This window comes from Phyllostomus discolor, chromosome 1 (assembly GCF_004126475.2).
Source record: "Phyllostomus discolor isolate MPI-MPIP mPhyDis1 chromosome 1, mPhyDis1.pri.v3, whole genome shotgun sequence".
Lineage (NCBI taxonomy): Eukaryota > Metazoa > Chordata > Mammalia > Chiroptera > Phyllostomidae > Phyllostomus > Phyllostomus discolor.
Window position 1 is genome coordinate 177,513,168 of NC_040903.2, and position 27,717 is coordinate 177,540,884.

The following is a 27,717-nucleotide window of genomic DNA, read 5'->3' on the forward strand; positions in this document are numbered from 1 at the left end:
CTCACCATCTGGTTAGGGTGAAACAAGTCAGAATAGTTAATGGACCACTACACAGCCTTCTTAGATGGCTTCTAAACACTCTTTAGAGGTAGAGAGAGTTTACCATAATAATGGTTAAGTAAAAAAGGGACAAAAGTTGCCTTTGTATTCCTGAGGTTTTAAACATCTTTTCTTTTTTACAGTCTGAACAGCACAATGAAAAAAATATTCAGAATAAGGTCAGGTCCCAAGTTGGCCTAACTTTTTGGTTTGTTTCAGTGTTTAGTTTTTAAAAAAATCTTTACCATTTTACATGTTTTCCCCTCAGAAAGGAAGCTTTGAGTGAAAAAAGCACATCACTGAGTCTTGCTTTGAGATCCAAAGTATCCAAACTCAGTATCGGGTCAAGTTTCCTACAAGAAAATCTATTTCATCAGCTAGCAGGTCGTCTGGAATGCATCTTAGAAAGACCAATGGCCTGTTGGACTCAAAGAAGCCATCCAAAAAAAATTGTATAAAAAGATTTATTGAAATTTATCAATGACAAACAGACATAAAACTCAAAAGTTTGGCTCTTCTGAGGGGGAGGAGAGAAACTGGTGCAGATGCTCTTTGTACAGATGAGACTCGGGCTGGGAGACAGCACGTCACTTCTAAAGCAATCCAGAAGAGGGATATGAAAGCAAACCTGTACATTCACTAGGAATTTGCAGTCATTTCAGATTTCCACTAGGTAAGAAAATACAATTTGCGTTAGTTTTTCCGTGCTCGGGTGTATGAAAAAAACAAACAAACAACCCAGCCGACATGCAGCGGTGTCTCCCGCACTTAGGTCTGTAAAAATGGTCTAAGCACAGAAGCACACGTGGAAGAATTCTCTTGCCATTTTGTAAAACAAAGCGTTCTAATATCTTACAGAACAAGATAGGGTAGTTCTTAAAAAAATCTTTTAAAGAGGTTGACGTTTAAGGGTTTGCTTCTTCTCTTTTAATTATAATCACCAAACCCATTTTACTCATAAACCCTAAGCCTGCTGTTTCAGCTCTCTGGCTCGTATCATAGCTCGTCAGAGTGACATCAGAGTCTTCTGTGTAGAACGAAGCCCACCACCATCTGTGAAGAGGGAAAGGGAATGAGAGACGGGGACTGTCCCCCAACCAGTGCCAAAATACGCCTTTAGGTTGCTATTTAAAACCAGGGCGTTGGTTGCCTGTAACAGGCCAGAGAAATGCAGAAACCACGTGAACCAGAACAAGAGGTAAGATGTGGCTGGTGCTCAGCCCTTCCTGGGCTTTGAGAAACCAAACTGAGGGCAGCCATGGCCTTCCAACCAACTCAAGAGACTCAGGAAACACCAGGAAATGTTTGAGACCTCCAAACCGTCCTCTGAGAGTAAGGAACAAATGCTCACTTGGTGTGTACTCAGCTATTGCAATTACAGGGACAAAAACAGACACAAAAAAAAGTAGGGGAAAAAAATAAAGAGTGGCAGTAAAAATAGTATTTTATTCCACCCCCTCCCGCCCACCCTCTCCCCACAACCCCCAGTACACTTTTCCCCTCTCGTTCCCACAGCAACGTTACAATCAGAAAAAAATAAGTTTCGGGGGGCGGGATTTTGGGGGGGGGATACGGGTAAAAACAGTCAAATCACAATAGGAATTTTTCAAAATAGGTTATCCACTTAGTCATCATCTTCTCCCTCATCTTCGGGTTCTCGTTTTCGCTTCTGACCCCTTTCTTCTTCTGGAAGAGTAAAGAAAAGGATTCAGGTTAAACACTGGTCCTACCCCTAACAGACCACCCGCTGGAAAATGGGGCCATACATCTAGGAAGCTGTGCCATCCTGGTGCTCTGACGCAGGACATCTGCAAAGCCAGGCAGGCACCCGTGGCCTCAGATGGCCGTGTTCTGCCCATGGCCAGGTCCTCAAGGCCTACACAATCTACGGTCAATCGAAGGGGCCGGCTGCTACAACCAAGAGTAAAAGGGCTGTCATACCACCGAGATCTTCTTCATCTTCCTCATCGTCTACTTCCCCGTCGTTATACCCTTCTTCATCCTCCTAGGAGAGAAGATGCACACCACGCATGAGAGGTGCCTCCGGGGCCCAGACCTGCTGAGGAAGCCACTTTCCCTACACTGACCTCAAAAGACGGCCTCTCAGAGCCCACACTGGGACGCACGACCTCAGGATGACTCTAAAGCAGACTTCTTTTGCATCAAGGACCCCTTTAAGACTCTGTAGAAAGCTTACCCTGCCCTAGGAAATACCCCTGTCACATATAATACGTGCAAAAAATGTCGGGGGGGGGGGGGGGGGCGGGGCGTTATGGGTTCTACCCCCAGGTTAAGAACTCCCGACCCGAAGCCTGACAGCTCAGGCAGCTCTCTAAGCTGCCACTCTCGTAGGAGGAGTTCCTAGGCTGACTCTGTCATGCAAACTAGGCCATCCTTTCATCTGTCCTCAATCTAGTTTTGGCTTCAAGGGAAGACCCCAGTTTCAGCAAGCCCAGATTTTGTGGGCAAGTCCAACCTCACCCTACCTAGCCTGTGTCCTCTCGCAAACCTGGACTGCTTGGAGGGGAGGATAATTCAAGGACCCTGAGGACATCACCCAGCTCCTTGAGATCCAGCAAGATGTGTGACTTCAGTCTCAACACAGGACCCTTGCTTTGTGCTGGTCCGCATGTTAGATGCTAGTTACAGCTCTGTGTGTTGAGCACTGCTGCTAAGACATTAGGCAGCCTATTGTTTAAAAAGAAGTTGGTGATAGACTTCTTTTTGTCAAGGGATATACCCTTTCGTATGTCACAAAAGAGTTCCTCAATCAGTCTGTTTGCCGAGACTGTGTGTGTGAGTGAAGTGTGTGTATGAGCTCTCCTTTACCGGAAGCTGGAAATCTGCAGATGGTCAATGAGATTACACACACCGCCCCACCCCCACCCTGCACACTGCAGCTCCTGTGACAGGAAGAGCAAAATGAAAAAAATCCATTAGTCAAAACTACTTACTGCCCTGCCCTGGGGTGGGGGGGGCCTGTTTTTCTAAGGTGTTAGGGGTGAGCCTAGCAGCCCATAGTGGGAGAAGGGAAGCCCCACTGCAGACGGGGCAGGAACCAACACTATCTCTCCCAAGCCTAGGCCGGAGGCCAGGAGACCCTGCCCAAGCAGGTCTGCGTCTGTGCGCTCCATCCAGAGACAGAGGACAGGGAGAGAAGCCAGGTGCCTTGTCCAGGCTGTGATCATTTTAAACCAACTTTGCCAGGTCTAATTTTTGTAATCAGCAAGTAGGCTGTTGTATAATTCTGAACAAACTGTGGAAAACGACTCCGGATACACTGAGAAACTCAAAACACCCAAACACAAAACCCAGCTCTCAGAGTCAGCATCCCGGAGAAGGAAGGGTATGAAAGCCTACAATGGTTAAGTGGTCAAACACCCTTTTTATGAGACACCGTCCTTCAGCATTTTACTTATAAATTATCCTCTTGCCAATCGGGTGAGTTGATCCCCATTTACAACTCAGATGCTTATTGCAGAGATGAAGAAATGGGCTCAGAAAGGTCAAGGAATTTTTCCAGCAAATTCCCGTGCTGTGGACATGTCATAGACCTCGTTGGAAAAAACTAGGACCCAGCCAATGAGTTAGGAAAACAGCACTACTTCCACCGTGTAGTGGATCCCATGTCACTCTGACTTGGGATCCAGCAGTGTCTTCCACTGCCCATCAGTCCCAGGCAGCCTTTGATTTTCCCTAGTACACTGTAAGCGCTCAGCGACTTAACATGTGAACACAAGAAGGCAGCAATGGGACAAGAGTGCAGTAAAAACTAATTTTCACACAGAAATGAGGGCCAACCTTAACCCAGCAGGCAAGGTCCCCTCTTCACCTAGCTCCAGAATTCCCTCTTACCCCCTCCTCATCCAACCTCACAGCATGTGCTGCAAGTCTGGCCTCTCTTAAACCAACCTAAAAGGCCCTGAAACGGACCCATGTCCCCAACCAGGGCTCCCGGGCTGCCAAAGGCTGGTCACTGAGGCATTTAGTGGGACTGACTCAGTGGCACCAAGTAACAGGGACTCGGGGAAATGGTACCCCCAGCCAGCCCAGTCACTTACTTCTTCCTCTCCACTCACATCCTCCTCTTCACCTTCTTCTTCCTCTTCCTCATCCTCCTCGTCTTCCACTGCCTGAGCATCCTCATCATACTCTTCCTCTGTGCAGTGAAATGAGGAAAGAACAGAACTGGTGGTGAGCTGGCTCCTCCCTCGCATACCACAGCCCCCAGGCTGATGGGCCCTCAGTGGGGAACCCGAGATGCTCACAACCCCACCCAGGCCCCAAACCTGGATGACTCAAGGTGACTGAACACAGCCTAAAGTGGTCCGGGTGTTAAGCCATCCTCCTCCTCCTCAAGCTTTACAAAAAAAACGAAAGATCTTTTGTGGAGGTCGAAACCACAGAGAAATTGCCACATCAGAGAAACAAGTTACAGGGCCTGGGAAAGCTGAGAAGTCAATTCATTTAGAAAGAACATCTAGCAGAACTCCTCACTTTAAAAGGGACATATGTAAGGCAGCGGGAAGAAGTGACTTGTTCAAGGTCATGCATCAAATTAGTCTGAGCTAGAAACTTAGTCTTAGGACTCCAGTCCTGGGTCCTTTATATTGCATCACTAAGGCAAACAAGGTGCATGAGTATCTTACAAATTACTCTCACCTAACAAGGAAAAACAAAATATTGTATCTGAATTAATCAGGCAAGTGTCTCCATTCTCAACTTTACTCTGGCCATGAAGACCTGCAGAAAGCCACACTAGGCTGGTGACATGGCAAAGGAAGAGGAGGCGCCCTTTCCTTTTCCTTCCTGCAACCCTGGCTGCTCACCACACTGCCAGGGAGCCAACGTGCTACCCGCAGGCTCCACTGCCAGGGCCCCTGGGGCTCCCAGGTCCACACCCCGTAAGTCCTGGACTGTGGCCCTGTGGGCTGCAGCCACCAGGGGGCCCCACAACCTCTCCGGCCCTCTGACTGGACACCTAGATGCGGAAAGAGGACCCTCAGACCATATCCCACCTTCTTCTATCGGCTCACCCCGTCCCTAGGAGCATCCAAGTCTAGGGTCACGCTAGGGAGACACTGTAGAATCTCACTCCCAGTGGGATTTGGAAAGTGGGTGGGGGAATCACGGTGAAGATTCACCTAGATGGTTTTTAAGGAATTACAGTACTATACAGTTAGGGTCTCAGGATGCTTCTCTGAGCCTCATGTAATTTTAGGAGACTCAACCAGTTACATAACTAGGGACACTGGTAAAGAGTCCCCTCTACAGCTTTGGAAAGAGGCTGACAGCCATACTCTTCAGCAGCCGGTGGGGGCCTCCCAACACCCAGGCCACCCCTCTGCCACCCACCATCCTCCTCATCCTCGTCGTCGTCCAGGCCCTCTACATAGCCCTCGGCGTCTGAGTCCGGGGCTTCCTTGTCGTCCCGGTCGTAACCATCGAGATATGTAAGTTGTGGGAGGAGCTTGAACACGTTTTCTCGGTAGTCGTTCAGGTTGGTTACCTCACAATTGAAAAGGTCTAAGCTCTTGAGGTTTTCTAACTTCTTCTGCAAGCAGAGAAATAAAGTCCACAGTGAGCGATGTGTAGGAGGCAGGGGAGGAGGAGATGGGGAAGGTGCGGGGGGCAGGGGGTGGTGGAGAGAAAACAGCCCGAGGAAACACGGAGGGACGAAGTGGGACAGCGTGGAGAACAAGGCCCCCGGTGGGAAAGAAACTCTGACTGGGTCCTGCTCAGCCACAATGTCCACCTAAGCGTGTCACCCTTGGCTGATGGGCCTCGGGAACTTCACCTGGAAAATGAAGGGCTGGACTATATCTTTAAAATCTCATCCAATGTGAATACTTTTATTCTGCAATGACAGGTTTTGCCTTCATAGTGACCAGCCTGAAACGAAGGTGGGGTTCTCTGGGAGCATGAAATAAGAACTTTGCTGCCTGCCCCTGTGACTAAGGGGCCAGAGGTGACATAAGCCAACAAACTAATCCCTGCTGTGAATCATGATAATTATAATCATAGGAGTTAACATAACACTTTGTGGATTCACTCAATGTGTCCTCAGAATCCCAATAAGATAGAAATAACTATTGGCTCCTTTTACAAGTGAGGAAGAGGAGGGCAGAGAGTGGGGGTTAAACCGGTGGCACCGCTTCAGGCCTCTTACTCTCTGCACCAGCGCCTAGCACAAAGGACAGGGGACCGATGGAGGACCCGGATTGTCCATGGCACGCAACACATTTGCTCTGCCAGAGCTTTTCCTTAGAGGGTTCTGGCTCATCTCACTCCTGTTTGGTGTCTGCGGACACTGAAGCCCAGAAACTGAAAGGGTCACACAGTGAGCAAGCAACAGAGCTGCACCTGGACTTCCCCCTGACACGTCTTCAAGGCACAGGTACACGAACTCCCTGTCCCAGGCCAAGTCCCTGTTCCAATGGGGCCAGGCCTAACTGGCCACTAACGTCACTCTCCCCCAGGGTCAATGCCAGGAACTAGGTTACCCTTCTCAAGAGCATATGACCGAGACCTGGCCATTCTCAGCAGAGTGTCCAGGGCAGGAAGGGAATCTGGGCTGTGGTCTGGGTGGATGAGCCCAGCACCTCCAACCAAAGCAGTTTCCCACCCCTTGGAGGTGAGTATAACACACCAGTCACACTGATAACAAGGGAAGAGGAAGCTACAAAAACATGTGTGGTCGGGCGGGAGGGGCACGGGTTGTGTGTGTGTGTGTGTGTGTGTGTGTGTGTATTTACAGCTGATCTCTAATGGTGACTAATTCAACCTGATCACTCACTGGGACTGATTCACAGTGTTTTACACCCTCAGCCTCTCACTTCCCGTACACACATATAGACCTTCAAGGACTTAGCTTTGTAATGAAACTGACTTTCAGGTCTATCAAAATAGTTCTGCTTTCCCTAGAAAATCAGTGAAAGACTTAAAAAGAAGTTCTACGGGAAGCATATTCCAGTGGTTGACCCCATGCCACAGATGGGCAGACAAAGTCTGAGCTTGAAAAAGGAATGCCAGCTTCCTGTTCTGTCACCTGGCCCACCCACCAGACCCCCTTGAGCGTCCATGCAGGGCACGGAGTGCTTTTGGACAAAAGCCCTGGCAAACCCAAACTGAGGAACACCCAGCACCCACCCTGTAAACTCAGAAAAGGGAAACGTGGTAAACGTGGCAAAAGATCCTCAGGGCTTTTCCCTGATTCTAAGATGCATGGTTTATGAAGTGATTCTTAGCTGTCCATTTAGAATAAGTGTGTTTATTTCATGTGGTAGTACTTCTCTTTCCAAAAAGTCTATTACTGAACCAGTGACACGTCTTACAGGTGACCTCCTTAAAAATCAAGAGAACACCGTCACTCAGACTCTGCTTATGTAGAGGTTGTTGTTCTGACCACGACTTCCCCCTTCTGGCTAGTAAATCCTGAAGCTTCGGGTGTGTTCAGCACAAGAGACAGCAGATGGCCTCCACTAGGGTCCCAGACCACACGGTTCTCGGCCAGCCCAGGGGGCCTGTGTCAGGGCCAACACACCTCCCTGCTTTCAGAGGCTGCAGCCTCGGGCCAGTGGCCCAGGAACAAACAGGCTGGCCATCTGCAGGATCCATTAACTCCTGGATGGATCCTTCCTCCCCAAAGAGGGACAAGAGCCTGAAGAAATGACAGCTCCAGTTTCCGAGGCAGACGCTGCATGGGGGAAGGCACTAGGCCAGAAATTGAGACCAGGGTCCTGCCCCTCTTCACCTTGACTGTGTGACCTTGGCCAACTTACTTAGCTTCTCTAAGGCCTCAGTTTCTCTGAGGACGAAGCAAAAACAGTTGCGCAAACTCTACTTCACAGTACATAGTGACAGTTAAATGAAGTCAAAAAAGTAAGATAAGTAGAAAAAACAGAAGTGGTTATAAAAACTCAAAAGGAGTATTCCCTGATATCAATCCCTCCCGCCTCCCGCCCTGTGCAGAGAAGGGAGGACCCAAATGACTCACCAGTGGCTCTATTGTGCTGAGGTCTTTAATTTTGTTGCCACTTAAATTTAGATGCGTGAGGTTCGGACACTTTTCTGCCAATACTTCCAGGCCCCCTGAGATTCTGTTATCGCTTAGTTCAAGCTAAACAAGGCAGAGAGAAAAAAGCAGAAACAACTCTTAAAATGAAGGCTCTAGGCTCAGAGCCTCCTGGCTCCTGGCAGACAACTGGAAGGGAAAGTCGTGTCTGGTGAAACCTTCGTTAGGTCTCGGAATCTTTGGGTGTGTCAGGCAGGGATCTGGTTTCTCGCTCGATTAAGTCCCCTGAACTGGGTGATGACCCTTCCTCCTCCCCACCCCACCTCCCTGCTTGAGAGTACACACACCTACATTCTACTTACCTTCTTAAGTTTGTTTAACTTTGGTAAATTTGCGACTGAGGTGAGGCCTACATTGATTGTACTTAAGAACTCCAGTTCTTCAAATTCATCTGTGAGGCCTTCGATTTTGCCTTCATTAGACCGACAGTTGTCCAGGACAAGCTCTTTCACCTGGAAAGGGAAGGGCTGTGTGAGTGGAGGCAAGGAATGGAGCTGAGGTGTGGGCAGGGTATTAGGCCTCCTTTGAGGATAGACACAACCGGGAAGCAGTCCATTCTACAGAAGAATAGCACTTCTGGAGCACCACACTGCACCTGCCCACCCTGGTCTTTCTGCCCGGGGGGGAGTGGGGGTGTTAGGTTGATGTTAGCAGAGCTGCAGAACCAGGGGCTTCTCCAGATAGGAGGAGTGGCTGAATTGCCAAAGACAAATTCAATAAGCCTTGCCCCCAACCCACTGGCAAGGTTGGTGGTCTCATTCAATACCAAAGCCTCCAGATCCTAGCTCTACTGTTGTTGGGGGTGTCCACGCCTCACCACAAGCCCATCACGGCCCCAGACTCACCCCGTCCTGAAGCCAGCTCCCTACTTCCCCTCCTCAGCCCCCGTGGTTCCTTCACCTCCATGTCTGTGACCTTATTTCTGCTGGCGCATCTCTCCCTCGCTTGCTCTCTCCCTGCTCTTGACACCAGTCAAAACCTGCCCCCCCGGCCTGGAATTTGTCACCATGGTCACTGCTTGGCCTACCCCAGGGTAGGGAGAGCCAACCAGGGCTCCTCCAGCTCTCTCTTCACTAGGCCAGTGTTGTCCCGTACAATTTCCTGCGATGACAGAAACCTCTGCACAGCCCAAGAGGGGAGCCGCGAGCCACGTGTCCCCACTGAGCACCTGCACGGTGGCTGGTGAGACCGAGGAACTGCACTTTAAATCATAATAGTTTTAATTAAGGTAACTGTCAAGAGTCACATGTAGGCTACCACATCAACTGTCACGGCTCTCGACTCAGCCCTTCCCGGGTCCTGAGTGGACGTGGAAGGAGAGAATGGAAATCCACGAATCAGGATGGACTCAACAAATGCCGAGGTTGACAAAGCCCAAAAGTTGGTCTTTGGAGGCACCTCTGTGGCTCTGCCCCCCGCCCAACTCTCTGGAGGCAGTTCATCTTATTAGGGTCCTCAGATTCTCCTCTCTTGGGCTCCAAATCCTTTATTTCTAATGAAATAGAAAGAAATGACAAAAAGCTACCCTCTTGTTAGGTTTTTAGAAGGTAGACTTGGCTAAAGGTGGGATGCCAGGCTTCTGTACAGAGGATCTCAGGAAATGTAACCATGTCTCAGGCCCAAACTGACCCAGGGAGTCAACCAGGGAGGCCAGGGCCCTGGCTGGTCCTCCGGGAAGGTGCCCAGAGTTCTCCACTCCTGTCCCTGAGCAACCAGGCAGGCACCTTAAAGGTGATCCCTCTTGGCCACACCTGGTGCTTGACACAGCATTCCCTGCCTGCTCCTTGCAACCTCTGGGAAACATGTGCCGCTACTGCCTGGACTTGCTGGTTCCTGGGACTTCTACCCAGAGGCTCTCATTCTCACCCTCGGGTCGCACACTGCACGTCTTTCTCAGTAGCAGTCCCACAGTGTTTGAAGGATCATTCCTGCCCCTCAGAGCCTTTCCTTCTTAGAGAGAAGCAGGCAGTCCTTCTAACCTGTCCCAGTCCAGGGCTGCCCTGACCCCTTCCCGGAGCAGGCCAACTGGCTTAGTTTTCCCCTGTGGGGCCCAGGATGACCATCTTGCCACCATCCTCCAGGTGCCTCCCCCCGCCTATTGGGGGCATCTTTGGGTTAAATGCCAACTTGAAGGAACAGAACAGAACCCACTACAGGCCTGTGGGGTGCAGGGCACATCTGGGACCCAGCGGCCTGCAGCTCAGCACAGGACAGTGGCAATTTGAAAGGAGGAGCAAAGCCAGGCAGGGCATTACTTTCTCACAGCTAGGGAGCTCTGGGCCCAGGTGCTGACGCCAAGGCCCACCTCTCCTTGGTCCTTTCCTGTCTTTTCCCACTCTCTCAGTCCCCAGGAAAGGCCAGTTGTCCAGCAAGCCACCTTCTCAAAGTCAGTGGCAAGAATTTCTGGGAATAAATCCTACCCTAGGGCAGGAAATCAGTGCAGAGCCAAGAAGCCAGGCCTCAGGGGAGCAGAGCAGAGGGAGGGTGATCAACGGTATTGGGGGAGGGAGGACCCTCCTTCAGTCTACAATGAGCCTGGGAGACACAGGCCCACTGTTTTTTTGTTTGTTTGTTTGTTTTTCAAAGTTACTGTTTCCTTGCACAAGGCCCTGAGAGCTCTTTAAGCCCCACCAAAGAAAGGCAAATATGAGAAGGGATTCCAGTTCAGGTACCCTCAAAGATTTCAGACAGCGGGTTTTCTAACAGAGTCAAGGGTTTCTCCTTCCATGGCCATTAGTCCAGGAGAAGGCCCCAGAGATGGGGGGAGGTGGTGCTGGAGAGTCAAGGGAATTCCTCCCAGAAGTCGACCTCTTTCCCAGAGCAGCATAATGTTGCCTGGGAATTTCAGACAGAGATGTCAGTTCTAGCACCACACCCAGCCAGGTGGCCCTCCCTCTCACGACCAGCATGCAACTACTACTACTACTACTACTACTACTATTAGTAATAATCACAGGATCTTTCTTGAGCCCTCAGCAGGCACACTCTGCCGTGCTTCACTCACAATGGCTCAGCTACCCCTCCCAACGTCTCCCTGGGCCATTCTGCCATCTTACAGCTACATCAGAACCACCTACCTATCCTCGAGTGCCAGGAGTGGTCGTAGCAGGGTGTCCCCTAGACCAAGGTGGTCAGTGGTGGCTCCTGACGAGCTCTCTGACATTCCCAACGTAGGGCATAGGCTTCCCCAGACCCCCAACTCAACCAGACAAGCTGCGCTAACGGCCATCTGCTCCCCTGTAGCCCCGCCAGCCAGCGGGGGCCTCTCCCAGCAGTCTGCACCCTGGTTACACTTCCTCCATAACCAAAGCACAAACCCAACCCAGCCCTCGAGCAGACGAGGCTGAAGTCAGGGAGAACGGATGTGGAGATCTCCTCAAGGAGCAAGGGGCTGTTTCCCGTCACTGGGAAGGGGAGCCTGTGGTGCTATCTGTGGGGCCTCCAAGGTCCCCAGGTTTCTGCGGTTCCTTCCTGGCAGGAATTCAGCACTGTCTGGGGTGAGATGCAAGAGAAGGGGTGAGGTCCAGGCTAAGACCCCAGGTTGATAGTATCACCAAGAAGCCCAAACCACACTGGGGGAAATCCACTGCTTTTTTGTGGGATTATGTGTCACACTGGGGATGGCAAGTTAGCTGCCAGGAACGTGTCTGAAATGGACCAAACAGGAGAAAACAAAAACACCAGCCCAACAACAGCTGAAGTCATTCTGCCTACCCCTGGCCTTCAACTTCAGAGCTCCCTAACAGGGACAGGCTACTGACAGAGATAGGCTACTGTGTTTCACAGCCCCTAAGTCGCCCCAATTTCCTTAAATCACTGAACTGTTGCAATTCCAACCTGCTTCCTCCCATCTCTGCTTGGTGACCATGCTCTAAACCTTTCCTTGTGGAGAGCATCCCTTTGACAGCTGAGGAGTGTTCTGTAGGGGGAAGGGGGGGGAAGGGGAGGGGAGGTAAGGGGAGCGGGAGGGGGAGGGGAGGAGGAAGAAAAGAAATTTAATGCCCATTTCCTCTGCCAAATCCTGGGTGTGAGCTAAGTGTAAAGTTAAAATTAACCTAAAAATTTGTACTTTGGGTTTAGACTCACTCCCAACTCCACTGGCCATTTAAAAATAACTAAATGTGGTTACTCTCTCTAGTCCAACAACTGGGACGACACTGCTTCCATCAGGAGCTCTTCAAACCTCCCCAACGACAAACCTACACAGGATCCTAAGCTTCATGCCTCGTGCCAATACCCCAGAGAAGACTGAACATCCACACTCGGCCCCTGGGGGATGGGAGGGGACACAGAAGCTCCCTAGAAGTCAGGCTGCTGGGCTCCGATATTTCCTGGAAAACCCTGAAAACCTGTCGCCAGGGCAAGAATGCAGCAGCCGCTTCTCACCAATGGGAGCAGAAAGGTCCTTGATCAACACAAACACATTATTATATGAGGAACAACCCACTGGCTATTTCTAAACTATGAAATTGTATCTTTGCAGATAGCTGCAATTTGACCATTTTTCCTCTGTGTTCCCAACACTGTCCTGGTCACAGTCAAGTAAGTCACTCACATAAGCCTGCTCTGCTCCCAAATGGGGCCTCTGGGACAGCGGAGACATTGGACTACTGGGAACAGGGCTCGACTGGAGGCCAAGGACCCGGCTGGCTGGCTGCATGAACCCTGATTCTATCAAGATCTTAGGTTCTGCCTCTGCAGACAAGGGACGGTGCCTGTTTAACCTATAAAATGCAAACTCCAGCCTAGAATACATTCCTGGCTTCCTGTCACCTGGGGGAGGGGGACTTCAAGTTCCTAAACTTATCTAAGAGGTCTTCTACTATCAACCTCCCCCCACTTCCTCCAATCCCATTGCTCACAGGCCCCTCAATCCTTGCACAAGGGCCCCCTCCCCAAGAGGCCTTACCCTCATCCAGCTCTGGGCATCCCAGGGCACCAAGGGCAGCTGCTGTATGAATCATTTAATCGTGTATTAAGCATCCGATCCTCCTAGAGGTCAGGGACTGTCCTCCATAATCAGCCTAGTGAGTGGGGAGTGAACAATAGAGCAACTACTTAACCAATGTCCCACCTATGGTGCCAGGCTCAAGACTAGGTGCGGAGCATAGAGTGTAAGTCAAATCATCATGAAATCTACAATGTAACTGGCCCAAGAGAAGCTGAGTGACCTTCTATACCTTCTATAAAGAGCAGCAGCAATGTTTCTCTGTATGTCTTGTATCCCCGAGATGAGCGTAAGTCCCTACGAGGCAGGCCAGCTGTGTGCACTCCTCCTGACCTGACCCAGTGCTCTGCCCACAAGATGCCCCTCTCTCTAGACAGGGTGCTCCTGTGACACTCTTCACCTAAGCAGATGCTGAGAGGACAGGAAGGCAGCAGAGAGCAGGAGGTGCAGTGGCTGGCTAGGAGGAGCCAGACGACTGGTAAACAACTACAGTTCAGGGTGCTAGGCAGTAGGTCTGAGACTGAAACTCCATTTTTTTTCTGCAAATGCCTCCATCCCAGAGAGGACCTAGAAAGACCAGGAAAGGGGGCACACTGTATCAAAGCCAGCATGGGCCTACATTTGTAAGGCCCAGTGCAAATGCAAATGTGAGACCCCTTGCTCAAAAATTACTAAGAATTTCAAGACAGGGAGAGCAGTGCATTAAACCCAAGAGAGCAGGGCCTTCTAAGCACAGGGCCCTGTGTGACTGCGCAGGTCACGTGCCTGGGAAGTTGGCCTTGATTTAAGCGGACAGCTTGGGCCTAAAACAGAACCCTTGGAAGGCCAGAACCAGAGAGAAAGCAGCTCCGGTAAGAACTGCTCTTCTTTTTCCAGTGCCTCCTGAGGCAAGATGGAGAGGTGGACAGAAGGCAGGCTCTGGAGTCCAGACAGACCTGGCTCCGATCCACTCTCTCCACTCGCTAGCTCATCTCACCTCTCCTGGCTTCCTCCAGTGACCAGGGTGCCTATCAGCTAGGGCTGGATTAAATGGCATAAGGTAGTCAGAGCATCCCCAGCTTTGGGAAAAAACCACTTTCCTTCCCCTAGACCCATAGTCACCTTTCCTGCTGTGTCCCGTCAAGGTACAACAAGGGAAACAAAGGCAGTCCAGGAGATCCATCGGTCACCTCAGCTGTTCGCAAGGCGTCCTCACAGAATATACGAGGCCTCTTAATATTTTGGAGAATTAAGATGGTGTGCCCAGAACACACCCCTCTTGATTTTACATCCACACCTTGTTTTGACTCTTTCTTTCCCACTAACCTCAACCCTTGATTTTCTTTTTTCACTGAGCGAGAATTCAATAAATATTTGTAGCTTTGGTTTCAACCTTGTCAGTCCCTGACCAATTTAGTTTTCAGGTTCCAGCCTTACACAGAAAAGAAGACAAATCAAATTGACCCCGTGTTTTTTTGGTGCTCGTGGGTTTTAAATAGGTCAGCTTTTAAATGGGCCATCCCCTGTTGCAGATTTCTAGCTAGAAGGCCAGACTGTTTGAGACACCAAGACAGAGGGGAAATGGGCTTCTTCCCAAAGGTGTTCAATTAGAGTGATAAATACTTGTGATTTTGTCATTTTAACCATAAAATCCAGTTTTGCTTCAGTCACAGTGTGATGAAACCTGCAAAAATCAGTGAGGTTCTATGGGGGAAAATCAGGCTCTGGGAGAAAAGTCAGACATTTCGAAAGCTAGAAAGGCCTTTGGGATCATCTAGGTCAGTGGCTTTTTGACCACAACCCACAGTAAAAAAAAAAAAAAAAAAAGTACGTTTAGACCTTGACTCAGCACACACGTTTTTGTGTGCATGTAGACATATGCAGTGAAACAAAACCTACCCTATTTACTTTTTTATTACATTAAAAAATTTTAAACATGGCCCATAGTTTGCAAAATGCTGGTCTAATTTGGTTCTCTTTTTCCAGAGTAAGAAACAAGGTCCAGAGTTGGCCTCAAGCCCAGGAACCTGGGCTGGGTGATTCTTCTGCCATACTGTGTGCACTGGCCACTGCTCTGATCAGAAACCACTGTCCCCAGTGGGAGACCTGGAACCATCCACGTAGCTCTCAGCTCCCACAAACAGGAGGCTATTCTGCAGCCATAATGGGAACTAAGACTTGGGTGTCCACACCTCTTAAAGATCTTTTAAAATCTTAACTAAGGGGCAAGGCCCAGCATTACTTTAAAAAAAAAAAATCTCTCCAAGAAAAAAAGCACCTGAGTGTCTGGATTTTATCTGTTGCCTACAATAGAGCTCTGGAGGCACGGGTGGGAGCACATGGCCATGGGAAGTGGGTGACGCCATCCTTATTATTTTAGGGAACCACGCAACACAAGCCTGAGTGCGCTGCACCAGTGGTAATTAAGCTGTCGCTGGCCAGGCTAATAGGCTGAGAGCTGGCTGGGGGAGGGCTTGCATTAACATAAACCCTGTGACTGGCTTCCCTTGCCACCTAGAACCAGCTTCCTACCTCCTCTGGTGGGTGTAGGGAGGACTCGGTGTCCGTCTCACCAAGACAGAGGAGCTGGTTCCACTGCAGATGCTTCCTCTAGCCACAAGGAAACTCAGGGCAGTAACCACCCCAGGACTGGCCCAGGTGCGTGTGGGATCTGTGGCCTGGGCCTGTCCAAAGGGCCTGTTTAGCTTGTGAACTTTAGTCTGGGACCCTCCCTCACGTCACACCTTTGCTTTCCTCCCCTTAAACCTCATTCCTCCCTTTCACGGCTGGTCCACTTCACTTCAAGGACTTGTCAGTTCCACATCCCGCAGGAAGCTTTCCCTGCCTGCCCACCCTGCCCTAGCACTGCCTGATTTAAGAGCATGTGAAGGAAAGTATTCTCAGGCAGGGGGAAATAAACCCAGAAGGCTGTCTGGGAGTCAGGAAGTGGGGAGCAGTTCAGAGAGAGGGAGAGAGGAGGCTTTGGCACCAGTAAATGACACGATCAAACGAAAAATCAAGCAGGCTGCATCATCGAAGTGGTTGCCCCCTTCTACCTTCCACGGGTGCGGCAAGGTCTGAAGAAGCTGGAGCTGGGAGCACAGTCCAATCAAGACACTGGTCCCAGCAGGTGGTGTGTGAATGGTGACCAGAAGGAAAGGGGGCAGAAACAAGGAGGCACAGTGCAAAGGACACTCGTCAAGCAGTCAGACCTGGACTCCAGTGCCCATTTTGCCACTAACTTTGCTGTGTGCCCGGACAGAAGTCATGCCCACTCTTCTGGGCTTCTGCCAGTTCCCAAATCCACAACACTGAACAACGGGGTCTGCGTGCAGAGATGCCATTCCTCTGGTTCCAGAATTCTGCAGTCCACATTTTCAGTCCTACCCATACCCAATGTCAGTCACTACTCCCCAAAAGTAGGTGGGGGATTTTATGGGCTAAGAAGTCCAGGATCCGTCACTAAGGGCTGCCAGAAAGGAAATCCAGGACACAGGGCAATTATCCCGATAATTACTGAAATGCAAAAATCAATCATTTAGTCTCTTAAAACACACCTGGATCACAAAAATAGCCCCCAGAGATCTGAGGTGGTGGGTCCCAAACATGGAAGCGTGGCCTCCTTCTGTGTGGTGTCGGCCACCTCACAAGGCAGCAGAGAGCAGGCACTTCATCTGGCAGGGGGCTATTCCCTGCTCAACATCCCTGCAGTTCATAAAAAAGAAAAAAACCTTACACCATCCACAATGGCCTCATTAACGAGCCACAGCACTGGCCCCATGCAACAGAAAAGCCACGGGGAGACTGAAGAGGAAGGTCTGGAGAGCAGGGGTGGGGTAAATCCTGGTCAATCTTCCTAAAACACTGCTCTGATCACGGCTCATTGTGTCCCATCACTCCCTGTGCCAAAGCCTTTAATGGCCTTGGGGATCAAGTGCAAATCCAGGGGGATTTCTAGCCCTCCAACCATCAAAGCCCCCTGACCAACCCCCTGCTCCCTCCAATGGTACTCTGTCCCCACCTCACCCCTCTGCCAGGCTCCCTGACCTGCCACAAACACAGTGACACCACCTGGCATTTCTTCCCCACGTGACAGTTTACAGAGTGCTTCCCCAGATATCATCTCATTTAACTCTGTCCACAGACAACTGGAATTCTACCCATCCCATCCCTCCCAGGGAAGCTGTCCCTGTCCACCAGGACCCCTGAGAGCTGCTGCTCGGCCACAGAACATCTGGCTGTCTTTACTCCTGTTGTCTCTCCTCCAAACACAGCCTTACTGAGGTCCGAGGTCTCAGTGTCTGCCTGGTGCTCTGCCCAAAAGCCTTGGCTTTCAGGTCACTCGAGCTGGAAGAGGGGAAGGAAAGGGGGTGGGCAAAAGCCAACCCCTTATTCACTTTCTGAAGAAAAGTGCCCCACTAACTCCACTCTTGGGCAAGTCAACAAAAATATTTTTGAAAATGGTCTCCTGGGCCTCTGTCCCGGCTGACTGACACCATTGATGATGGCTCTGAAAAGCAGATTCAAGGATTTAAGTGTGGCTGGGCCGGGACGGCTTGTGGACAGCTGGGGCTATCTGCTGCAGAGATCCCCCCAGAGTCCGTGGGCCAGCAGGGTCTGAAAAGGGGGCATGGCCCAGGGTCTCTGCCATGAGTGTGGTGCAGACCTTGCCAGCTACCTACTCCCTGTGGGTCCCTGAGTGAAAGAACAGCCTGCGAATCAAAAGTTAATCCATTTCCTCAGTTCTACTCCTCTGAGATCCACGATCTGGCAATTAAAAACCTCTGTCCAGCCTGGCCTACCACGATAACCCACCTAAGACACCACACCACTCAGACTTGGAGGCTGAGACACTTTCCACTGCCTCAGAGCAAGGCCTCTACCAAATTTCCAACTAGCTTTTTAAAAATGCTTCAGAGAACTAAGGGACCCCATCTAGCTAGCTTCTTGGGCAACTAAACAACTCAGTGATTCATGTAAGGTCAGAGCTAGTCCACTGTGGAATCAAACCTTGGGCCTGTCTCAATTCTCCAAACTTAGTGCTCACTGCCCTAAGTTACAGGCCTCTCCATAGAATTTCTTGAAGCCAGAGGAAACAGAAGAGGGAAAAGAAAACAGGTGTTAGAAAAGAGCCCCAATGCGTGAACTTGGTCCCCCTCCCTGCCTCCACACTTACATCCATGGGGCTGGCATGCAGAAGAGGCAGGAAAGGCTAAGAGGCCTCAGAGATGAAACCCTCAACCTCAGTCTCCTTCCCTGCCACCTCTGCCCAAAATGACAGTGGCATTGGCAGTGACAGAAACAGAGCAAACACTGCTGCACTTAAACCCTAGTGTCCAACCACTAATAAGAAACCGCTGATTTGGGCAAAAATGGAAAACCAATCATGCAAAAGAACCTAAGGCTAGGGGCTGACAGTTCCTTCTGTCCAAGGCCACTAAACCAATCAGCCAACGGTCACACATAAGAAGCAATTTAACCTCAGTTCTTTTTCCCTTAGAGACACTCTCTATGTGCAACCTGCCTAAGCCTGTAGATTAAATGCTGATGGTCAAAGTATTGAAGATGGAGGTATAAGAAATGCTAAAAAGTAAATGTTCCATGCACCTAATAACTACAAGGGGCAAAAACGGGAAGCAATGGAATCAGAGTGCGTAAGGAAGGAATGGGGAAGTGAGGGGGCTGCTGGAAGGAAGGAGAGAAGAAGGATACAGGGGAGGAAGAGGGAGAGACCAGCAGACCTAAGAAAAGACAAAGGCAATCAAGAAGAGGGAAGAAAGGAGGAAGTTACAAGGTTTATAGGTTTTTTTTAAAAAATGAAATCTTTTTTTTTTTAAAGATTTTATTTATTTATTTTTAGGGAGGGAAGGGAGAGGGAGAGACAGACAGACAGACAGACACACATCAATGTGCGGTTGCTGGGGGTTATGGCCTGCAACCCAGAAATGTACCCTGGCTGGGAATCGAACCTGGGACACTTTGGTTCCCAGCCCGAGCTCAATCCACTGAGCTACGCCAGCCAGGGCAGGTTTATAGGTTTTGCTTTACTTTCCAAGTTCCACCCTCTTCACCTGCATTTTGGTGATAATACCTATCTTTATTTTTTAAAAATAGAGTTCATTGTCATTCACTGCTCTACAATTGCTTTAATCTCCAAAAGCTAAAAACTAAAAACTTTACCATCTTTCAAATTCTTCACGAGTCAGGGAGGGGCTCGACAACTGGAGACACTGTAAAAAAGAATCTAATGGTATCAGTCTTCCCCAGAAGCTCATGAAGGAGATCCCTGCCAAGGCAGTCAACACAGACAAGGCCAGCCTGGGCTGTGTTGACAGAAACAAGTGGAATGAACTCAATGTTCCTCCATCTGGGTCCCAAAGCACTCTGCCCTAGTAGTACTGAACCTCAAATTCTGAACCTTCAAGCAGAACAAACTCGAGGAAGGCAACCAGAGTGGGAAGGCAGCTGAAAACTGACCTGGGAGGAACAACTGAAGGACTAGAGATATTTAGGCTGGAGGGTCGGGGAGAACCATGATAGCTATCTTTCTCCAACTATTTGAAGGAGTGTCATATACAAATAGAAATACCTTTGCTCTGTGTTTCTTGGTTGCTCAAGAGCTAAGATCAGTGTGCAAGAATTACAAAGAGGTAGTTTTTGGCCCAAAATAATAAATATACAAGAGTGTGTAAATTATTATACTTTCCCCACAAAAGAATGGCTGCTCTGAAAAAAAAGAAAAGAAAAGAAACAACAACAAAAAGAATTAGTGAGCTTTTGTCCCTGTAAAGTGCTGGGATTGGAGGCTACTAACTGACTGCCTGCAAAGATATCTGCAAAGAACTTTACAAACAAACAGTGCTGAGTGATTACTAAATGAGTAATATTGTGATGATGAGGCACTGCAAAGAGATAAGCCTTGGGTCTTCTCTCACAATGCTGCAGTCTAATTCTTTCCTCTTTAAAGAGGTGTATTTATTTAGGCCACAGGCTCCCTCTATTCATTCCATAATATTTACAGTATCTATTAGATGCTGAGCACCCGTGCTAGGCATTAGAGATACAGCAGTAAACAAAACCAGGTGCCTGGCTTCACAGGTTTACATTCTAGTGGGGGAGCAAGATAATAAACTAATAAATGTATATAGCTGTACATAACACACACACACACACACACACACACACACACACACACACACACTACCAAGAAAAAAGGAGAGGACAGCCAACAGCAACAAGGGACACTACTTTAGAAAGGGTGGCCAGGAAAAGCCTATTCAAAGCTGAGCTTTCAGTGGGGAGTTGAAGCCAAGTAAGACCAAGAGAGGAGTCTTCTGGGCAGAGGCAACAAGGCAAAGACCCTGAGAGTGGGAAGTGTGCCTGGCCATTCTGGGGAACAGCTAAGAGGGCAAGTGGCAACAACAGTTTGTGGAAAAAAGGAAGGAAAGGGAGTGGTGGTTTGAGAATGGGGTGGGAAGAAGGCAGCTGTCTCTCATGCATTTGGAACAACTGCAAAGGACAGTGGGTAGGGTGGTGAGTTTCACAGGCTATGAAATTAGCATTGTTTGGACCACAGCAAAAGTGGTAAGATCTAAATCCCAACCATAACCTGGGATTCCCCTTGCCCTTCCTTAAAGGAAAAGAGGAGAAGCTTGACTCAGAATTGAGACAGGATTATGTCTCAATGTTTCCAGGGAGAAATGGGCTACACCCCTGGGAAATATCCTATGGCAGAACGTTAATTATGAGTGTTGGGGTGCATGTGAAGTAGTCAGAAAAAGCTGATTTGGTTCTGGGATATACCACTTAGGAACTGTGAATTTGGGTAAGACTTCACTAAGACTCAGCTTCTCCATCTGTAAAATGGAGAGAACGCCTATTAATCCCATGGTCTCTGTGGGACCAGAGGAGGTAAACTGCTATCCTAGATAGAGGTGGCAAGGCAAAAATTTTACAAGTTTCTCACCAAAGACTTTACACCCCAGAAAGCAGAGACGAGGTGTTATGCAGTTCTGATTCCCCCACACTGCCTTGCATGGAGCTTTCAATAAATGTTTGCTGAACTGAAAAGCATTAAACATAATCTGAGAAAACATTCTGTCATTTTTTTCTTCCTATGAAACTGCAGTTTGCAAGAATGCCCCAGAACAGTCTCTCTTCACTGTAATCTTTCACTTTGGGGGAAGAACCAAATGAGTTACATCAGGGCAGGGTTCTCAGAGGATAAAGTCCCAAGAAGGGGGATAGGAGCAAGGCCTGCCACCTCTGCAGAAGCCTCCTTATTCTCTGTACCACCCCAGACTTTCTCAAACAGCCTGAGCTGATCCAGGTCCTAGTCATCAAAGGAAGGGACTATAAACCACCCTAGGACAGGATCATGGTCTCCTGAAAAAGCCCGCAAACACCGGAGATATACAATATACACAACATATATGAAACTCCACATTGCTGATCTAACCCAATTGACTAAATGTAGGGATCTAATCCAATTGCCGAGATAAGTAGAAGAGCTGGTCCAAAGTCAGTTCTGTTATTTAAAAAAATTGTTTTAAAAAGTAACACTTGCATTCTCATGGTTTCAAAACCAAGAAATATAAAATAAACAGTTAATTCTCCTTCCCACCCCATTCAGTTAACCATCCCACCACAGTCTGTTTACAGCTATAATAACAAATTCAGAATCTTATGTTTCTCCTTTTTACCCCAACCAGATCATGTACGGATCTCTGCTTTGCCTTTCCCCCTGGAGTTTGTGTATTATGGTATACAAAAAAAGCCACCCTCGTTTCTTACTTGCATTGTGTTCCACTGTATGGATGTGCCATCACTCTCCTTGACCAGTCCCGTATTGATGGCTATTTGGATTGCTTCCAATCTTTTGCTATAATAATTCTGCTTATGTCACTTCCCATTCGCCTAGCTTATTAACCAAGAAGCTGGAATCAGATTCCACTTCTGACCTACAAGAGCAGCAGTCATAGAGCCTTGAGTCCTCCGATCTAATGGACTCACTGCTGTGCCTATGTGGGCAAGTTATTTCACTCCCTTCCACTCATTCAATAAATACTAGTATGAACTTATCAAATGCCAGTGCACCAGGCACTGGGGATCCAATGATGAAGGTATCCTTACCCTTTGCCCCCAGTGTCCAATCTTGGAGAAACGAGAGGAAGGGACTGCTACAATACACAGGTGCAGTTAGTTCAGGTGCCTTGAAGGTCGTTTGATTCTGTCTGGAAATGGGCAACCATACTTCGATCCAGGAGATCAAAAAGAGTAATGCTTGCTAACTACCTAGCATGATGCAAGGCTTATAGTAGGTGCTCAATAACTTAAAAACCTAATTCCTGTCCCAGAAGGGCATCTTGCTGAAGGCAAGGGCAGCAAGGTATTCAGGCAAAAATGCAGGGCATCACCATGCCTGCTCCGTGACTCTTCTCACAGGCCGGAATACACTGCTGCTGGTTTCAAGGCAGCACCCAAGTCCCTAATTATGTCTTAGCCTACTTTTACTGGAAAATGATTGGCCTTCTCCCACTTTCCAGACCCTTTTAAATGCCTCCGAGGCACTCTGGGCCTGCTTCTCATCCGAGTATATAAGCCCTCGTGTTCAAAGCAAGTCACAGAAGAAGCCCAGACACATTCATTCAGGCCCTGGCACAAAAAGGCAAGGTGGGCACACAGAAAGTGGATTTTACTGGGATCTCCCCTGACAGTGTAAAATAATCATTTACATGGAAAAAAATCCAAAGGAGAAAAATCGTTGGATTTCACACTTATTTTGTTTACTTTAATACACATTCTAGTTCCAAATAAAGCAGTTTTAAAAATCAGAAACTTTGGCATCATCTGCTCTGCTTTCCTAGGGAAACAAATGCAGCAGATTTTATGACAGAGAAAGGAAATGGAAGTCAGGAGTCCAGAGTATTTCCATATTATCAGCAGCCCCAAAGTGGCCGGGAGAAGGTGAAGATTCGAGGTTCTGGGTATTGCTCAGAGGTCAAGGAGCTGGCTTCGCACCCGAGCACAGCTCCTTAGTACTATATGACCTTGTACTAATTACTTAACTAGCTTTCTGAGCCTCAATTCCCTCATCTCTTAGGGTCAGAATAATCCCATTCATGTTGTAGTATTTCTGCATTGATTAAATACGGATAAACAGGGTGTCTGGCATAAAGACATTCAATAATTAAAGATAAACAGAATATAGAAAAGATACTACCTTTTCTCAATATTTAGTAAAAAAATAAACATCTAGTGCCTTCCCTTTAGAAGCTCAAACCAGAAGAGTAGGCATCAAATTATTCAGCCCCCATAATAATAGGATGCTGGTTCCTTAACAGGCTAATTAATGAAGTCTTATTTCACCAGAAGCTCCTTTCAAATTCATGAAGGACACCTGCTTCAAGATGAAAACTATCAGCCAATTAAAGCTCATCCTTGTCCCTGGAAGAGGTGGGTCAGGGCTGGGCTTCTCCCTCTCAAATAAGCCCTGAGGGCCCTTAGTCCTGCCTCCCCATCCTTGGTCAGAGGTATTGGTAGGTTCTCCCTAGCCCACCCAAAGGATCTGGACCCTCAAACTAGGTGGGAGGGCCTGAAAGGTCCAGCTGGAATCCAAGGTAGCAATGGGGGCCCTCCAAGAAACTCAGCCATTTCAAAAAAGCCAATGGAATACCACCATGACAGGCAGCAAGCACCCATGTTTATCAAAATTGGGCCATATCTCTACCTAGGCAGCCCAAAAATCAACTCCAGGTGGTTATGCCCTTGCTTGGAGGGCTGACAGTTACAGATGTGTTTAACACTTCTGTCCCCAACACACCAAGCCATAAGTGAGAAAATAAATCTATTATTATTAATAAATGCAATCTAGAAGTATAAATTTTTCAAAGTGTTGAGTATAGAGGATAAAACATCCTGGGATGAAAAGGCCTCTGGTCAGCTGGCCAGGGGAAATACCTAAGCTTGTGAGTATACTGGCCAGTTACATTTTGTACCTCTTTTGTATCATTTCAACTCTCCTATTAATCACCTCACAAATTTGAATTTTAACCTCACTGGACCTCAGCTTGCTCATGAGCAGATGATTCAAATGTATTTACTGATAAGACAGATACTTAAGCTTCTGGTTTGTGGGGGCTAGAAGTCCAGTGTAGCCCCCTCAAATCTTTGCTCAATGCCACCTCCTCAGAGAAGCCTTCCTGGATCACCCACCCACTTTAACATGGATTTGTCTTCATGGGACCCATCATACCAGCAATTTGACTTGGGCTGGCTTACTGTCTCCCTCAATGGGCAGTACAGATGATGTGCCCATCTATTTCCATGCTAGCTTTATGCAGAACATACAGAGCAGAACCAGGCGTGCAGCAGGCATTTAACCAATACAGGTGTACCTCAGGCATACTGCAGGTTCGGTTCCAGACCACCTCAATAAAGCATATATTGCAATCAAGTGGGTCACATGAATTTCTTGGTTTCCAGGGCATATAAAAGTAATAGTTACCCTATGCTGTAGTCTATTAAGTGTACAATACCATAATGTCTAAAAAAATGTGTATACCTTAACTAAAATATATCCCATTGCTATAAAATGCTAAGAGCCTCTTGGGAAAATGGCACTGATAGACCTGTTCAACACGGGGTCCCACAGACCTTCAATTCGTGAAGAATGCATTATCTGTAAAAACAAAATTTTCTATCTGCAGAAATCACCCTCATAACTCAGATTAACAAACATCACACAGGAGCAGGCCGTGCTGCTCACCATCAGGGACACCTGTGGCCGTAATAAGCCTCCTGGGGCTGGCAAGGCATTCATCCATACAGCTCAGGTCTGGTTTACAGCTCAGTGGGCACCTTTTAGACCAGATCCAGACCTTGTGGAGTCTCCAGTGACTGGTCAGAGTCGAAGGTGCTTCTCTCCCATATCCGACCCTCTCCTGTAGAGGCTACACAATAACCACACTGGCCACCTGAACTGAGGGAAAACTCCTGAGTGTCTACCTGCAGAGGCCAGCTGCCTGGCCTAAACCAAGTAAGTACACTTTCGCTTTTAAGAGAACAGCATTCCCTTTCAGCTCCCAGGCCTCCTCCTCTATCCGCAACCCAAACAGCAGCCTTGGAAGGCCCTACTCTGAGAGAAGCCTCCCCAGACTCACAGACCACACCTAAACATGCCGACAGAACACATAAGGGCATGTCTGCAACAGAGCTGCAAACTGGAAGGGGGCTAAAAAAAAGCAGAACCAATCATTATGGCAGCAGGCCAACCTCTGCAGATAGGCCTCTTCAGGCCTATGAGAGAGACAGCTGGGGAGCTCTGCTAAAGTACATGCCTGCCCACTCTTCCCAGGCCACACCCAGGGTGTACCCAAAACTCCATGAAGGGGGGATGTACAGAAGTGGAAGGAACGCCCTGGGTGAGTGTGATGGCCAGTCCCTGGCCCTCCATATGGAACAGGCCCCTGTGCCAGAACAGACAGATCCTTTGCATAGGCAGCCAGGCTGGAGGCTGGAGACCAGATGACGTCATCACAAAGCCTTCCTGATGCACCCAGCTGCAGGGGAGCTGTGCTGGGCTCTGCAGGTCCTCCCCACTGCCCTCCAGAGGGGGGATAAAGAGGCACTGACCAACCCAATGGTGAGTGAAGCCACAGTGCACTCCCCAGTGAGGTGCTACCAGAATTAGTTAACAGAACGCTGTGGCATGACCTGTAAGTCCTGGGACTTCATCTTCACATCACCCGGGAAAGACACAATTTGCTCCCTTTCTTGACTTCCTGGAGATGGAGACCTCTCAGGAGCTGTCTGAAAGAAAAAGGCCTGGGAGGGGCAGACAGAGTTCTGCAGCCAGGAGGTATGCTAAGAGGCAGGAGGAGCTACTGGCACAGAGATCCGGCTCCAGAAATGGCTAGCCAGGCAGAGAACCCCCACCCCTACGCTATGATGGGAAAGGGAGACCCTAAGGCAGGAGAAGTCCACAACTAGGGAGATGTTACTCCAGCCCCACCTCAAATATGGGGGCTCTGCTGCCTGCCTGGGGGGCCTCTTCCACCCCCTCCTACCTGCTTGAGCAGCTCCAAGTGAGGCCTCCTGCTGGGGCAGGTAAAGACAGCTCCCCCAAGAACTGCTCCTACCATACACAAGCTCAGACACCTAGGAAGGGGCCTCCTTCAGACAGGCTGGCTCCCCCTGTCCAAACAGCTTGTTCAAGCCTGGGCTGGTTAGAACCTACTAACCTTCAGGGGCTGTCCACAACACACACCTGGCACACACGTCATTTCTTTCAGTCCTAACAACACCTCCCAGAAGCAGATATTGTTAGTCACCATCTTACAGACGAGGCAACTGAGGCTCAGAGGGGGCACCTGCCAGGTATCTTCAAGCAGTGGAGCTCCTACTCCCAGGCACTGCCCGCTACACCTGACTTACAGAAGGCTCACTGACCTGCTTCCCAATCCCCTGAAAATCAAGGATGGACCAAGTCCAGGCTTGCTCAACACTCTAGCAACAGCCTCATGAAATACAGGTAAATGAGAAATTACAAGTGTGATGAGCAGTAATGTGCATGTATGTGAATTGTGTGGCCAGGCCAAGGACCAGATTCCCTGCCCCCAGCAGGTTAAGTTCTGCACCCTTCTTTCCTATTTTCCTTGTTCCACTTTCCTCTCCTTTTACCTCTACTTAATTTTCTTCTTCTTACCTGCTGTAAACTTCTGTACCTGCCTCAGTGCAGTGGCTCCCAACTGTGCTTCAGAGCCCTGTTCAGAGTCTTCTAAAAATACAGACTGGGCACCACCCTTGGAGAGGATTCCTTAGCTGGGCAGAGCCTGGGAATTTCTTAAAATGCTCCGCTCGTGGTTCTGACATATAGCTGTGGTTGCAATCTGCCTCCCTAACCACAGACCTTTCCCCCTGTCTGCGTGCTGAGTTCTCCAGCACCTCCCCAACCCCACCACCACCTTTCTGCAACCCACTCCCCCCAGCCCAGGACACAGGAAATGGATTCAACAAATTCAATCTTCGACACAGATACTCAACTAGCAGACTGAATGTAAACCTCCATGCATCACACAGGAAGCAGGCCCTGCCAGTGAAAGTGGGCTCCCTCACCTCTCCCTCCAGTCACATCACTTGTGCCTGCTAGTAAGGCCAATAGCTAAGGTGAAGGTAGTTACCTAATGTGGGTCAAGTCCCTCCCTGGGATGCATGCCCCTGAAAGTAATCTCTTTAATTTTACTGTCACAGGATCTTGCCTCAACCACTCGATCACCCCTACCCTTTCTCTCTCTCCCCCTCCCCCCACGCAGTCTCCCTTGACTTCTGCAGGAGGCAGTGGAATCTGGCGATCCAGTCCTTCTAGACACCTGTGACTGCCAGGTCCTACCACCACTTTGCTAAGATGCTTGATACAGACATTGTAGGCCTCCCTCCTCCAGCTTCACTCAGGCTCTCCGTCCCTGCCCCTGTAGCCCGAAGCTGATCCTGCCCTTCACTTATTCCCAGCCTGAGGATAAGCAAGCAGGAGAGGTCTGCTGATAGAATCCTCTCACCTCAGACACTTCTGAGCCTCTCCAGATATCTGGCTTTTGCTGGACCCTAAGGGATAACCTGAGGGAGCTCTGGCGGGAAGGGGGCGGGGGAGATCTGTACACACAGCCTAACCGCACAGTGC

At 49.0% G+C, this 27,717-nt stretch overlaps 1 protein-coding gene across 1 annotated transcript in view; it reads right to left on the reverse strand.

The window, feature by feature from the left end:
- Nucleotides 1-492: 492 nt before the first annotated feature.
- Nucleotides 493-27,717, reverse strand: part of ANP32A (acidic nuclear phosphoprotein 32 family member A) — a 37,836-nt gene continuing 10,611 nt past the window's right edge. Inside the window, exons 2-7 of the mRNA XM_028505777.2 lie at nucleotides 8,416-8,565; nucleotides 8,036-8,158; nucleotides 5,395-5,593; nucleotides 4,101-4,198; nucleotides 1,981-2,044; nucleotides 493-1,725 (exon numbers count right to left, since the gene is read on the reverse strand). Of these exons, the coding sequence (XP_028361578.1) occupies nucleotides 1,664-1,725; nucleotides 1,981-2,044; nucleotides 4,101-4,198; nucleotides 5,395-5,593; nucleotides 8,036-8,158; nucleotides 8,416-8,565 (696 nt within the window). The 3' untranslated portion in view covers nucleotides 493-1,663. The remainder of the gene's footprint in view (nucleotides 1,726-1,980; nucleotides 2,045-4,100; nucleotides 4,199-5,394; nucleotides 5,594-8,035; nucleotides 8,159-8,415; nucleotides 8,566-27,717) is intronic.